Source organism: Leguminivora glycinivorella, chromosome 7, assembly GCF_023078275.1.
Source record: "Leguminivora glycinivorella isolate SPB_JAAS2020 chromosome 7, LegGlyc_1.1, whole genome shotgun sequence".
In the NCBI taxonomy this organism is placed as follows: domain Eukaryota; kingdom Metazoa; phylum Arthropoda; class Insecta; order Lepidoptera; family Tortricidae; genus Leguminivora; species Leguminivora glycinivorella.
This window is the reverse complement of record NC_062977.1, coordinates 6,237,856-6,239,214: the sequence shown is the minus strand read 5'-3', so window position 1 is coordinate 6,239,214 and position 1,359 is coordinate 6,237,856. Positions and strand designations below refer to the sequence as shown.

At 48.9% G+C, this 1,359-nt stretch overlaps 1 protein-coding gene across 1 annotated transcript; it reads right to left on the bottom strand.

Moving 5' to 3' along the window:
• Positions 1-230: 230 nt before the first annotated feature.
• Positions 231-953, bottom strand: LOC125228009. The gene has a single exon (XM_048132446.1). It carries the CDS (start codon positions 951-953, stop codon positions 231-233), a length of 723 nt encoding a protein of 240 aa, XP_047988403.1.
• Positions 954-1,359: the final 406 nt, after the last annotated feature.

Below are 1,359 nucleotides of genomic sequence, written 5' to 3'. Positions count from 1 at the left end.
AAGCGCTAAAGTTAGCCAGCCATAAGTACTAATAGCAGTGTTATTAGCAGCATAAAGTTCATAATCAGTCTTTTGTAAATGACGACGATGCGCACGCAAAAAACTAACCGGGTAAACACATAAATCGGACCCGGTGTCCACCAAAAACTGCACTTTCGACTTTGCGTCGGTAACAAATAAACGCTTCGACACTGGAACACCTTCACTGGTCGCTACGAGCGACCGACTAACTAGTTTTTTGAGTACGCACAGGGGGAAAGGCACTTATCTGCTTTATCGGCGTATTTGTAGTGGTACCAGCATAGGCGCTGGCCGTCGCCGCTGGGCTTGCCCGCCCGCGAACGGCTCCGGGAACGGTTCCGTGGCTTGCCGCGGGACCTCGACCGGGGCGGACCTTGACGGCCCCGGGAGGTGGACATCGCGTCAAGCCTCGACGTCAACGCGTCGATTTTCTGGTGCAACTGGTCGATTACAGAAACTGGAACGCTAGATGCTGAAGCCGCAGCCACCTGATAACCGGGTCCCGGCGGTGTAACTTCATGCACCTTGTCCGCCATCTGGGCTACCGTATCCAAGGGCAGGTTGTCCTGATAAGCGACAATACTCTGTAGCACCGTCGGTAACCGGCTCATCCACAAGTGCCGGATAAAGTCATCCGGATAATCCGCACCCGCTAAACTCCGGATATGCCGCAGGAACTGGCTCGGCTTCCTGTCGCCGAGCTCCTCTTTCGACATCAATTGTTTCAAACGCTCCTGCTTAGAACTCGACAACCGAGCTATGAGCTCTCTTCTAAGTGTACCATATTTATCACTCGCCGGCGGGTTGGTAATAATATCTTCCACCTCTACCGCGTACTTATATTCCAAAACCGATATGGCGTGATAAAACTTGGTACTGTCGCTCGTAATCTTGGTCAAATTAAACTGGCCGTCGAGCTGCGCGAACCACATAGTCGGCTTATCCGGATAAAACGGCGGCGGTTTTACGCTAATGTGACTCACTGTCACATTAGCGTAAAACCGTGTCCGTGTGTGTGTGTAGAGAAAGTAAGAGTACAAAGCACAGCACAGCATAGAAAAAGAGGAAGTCAGAAATAGCACAGAAGATAGGAAAAGTACATAAAGAAAGCACACATTAAATTTATTATTATTATTCTCTTTATTTCTTTCAAGTCTTAGGCTAGGCTGTTTATAATATGAATATAAAAGTAAAATACAAAACCACTTACAAAACAATATAAAACACATATAAACACATTATAAAAAACCTAACCTAGGGTGCCGCCAGCAGCGGGGCAGGGCCCAAGCTGCCGGTGGTTAGGGCTGCAGAGAGAGGAACCGTCGAACTATCCGCGCT

Excerpts from the sequence above, each read along its gene's own strand:
- LOC125228009 (XM_048132446.1), bottom strand. The coding sequence starts at position 953 with ATGTGGTTCGCGCAGCTCGACGGCCAGTTTAATTTGACCAAGATTACG.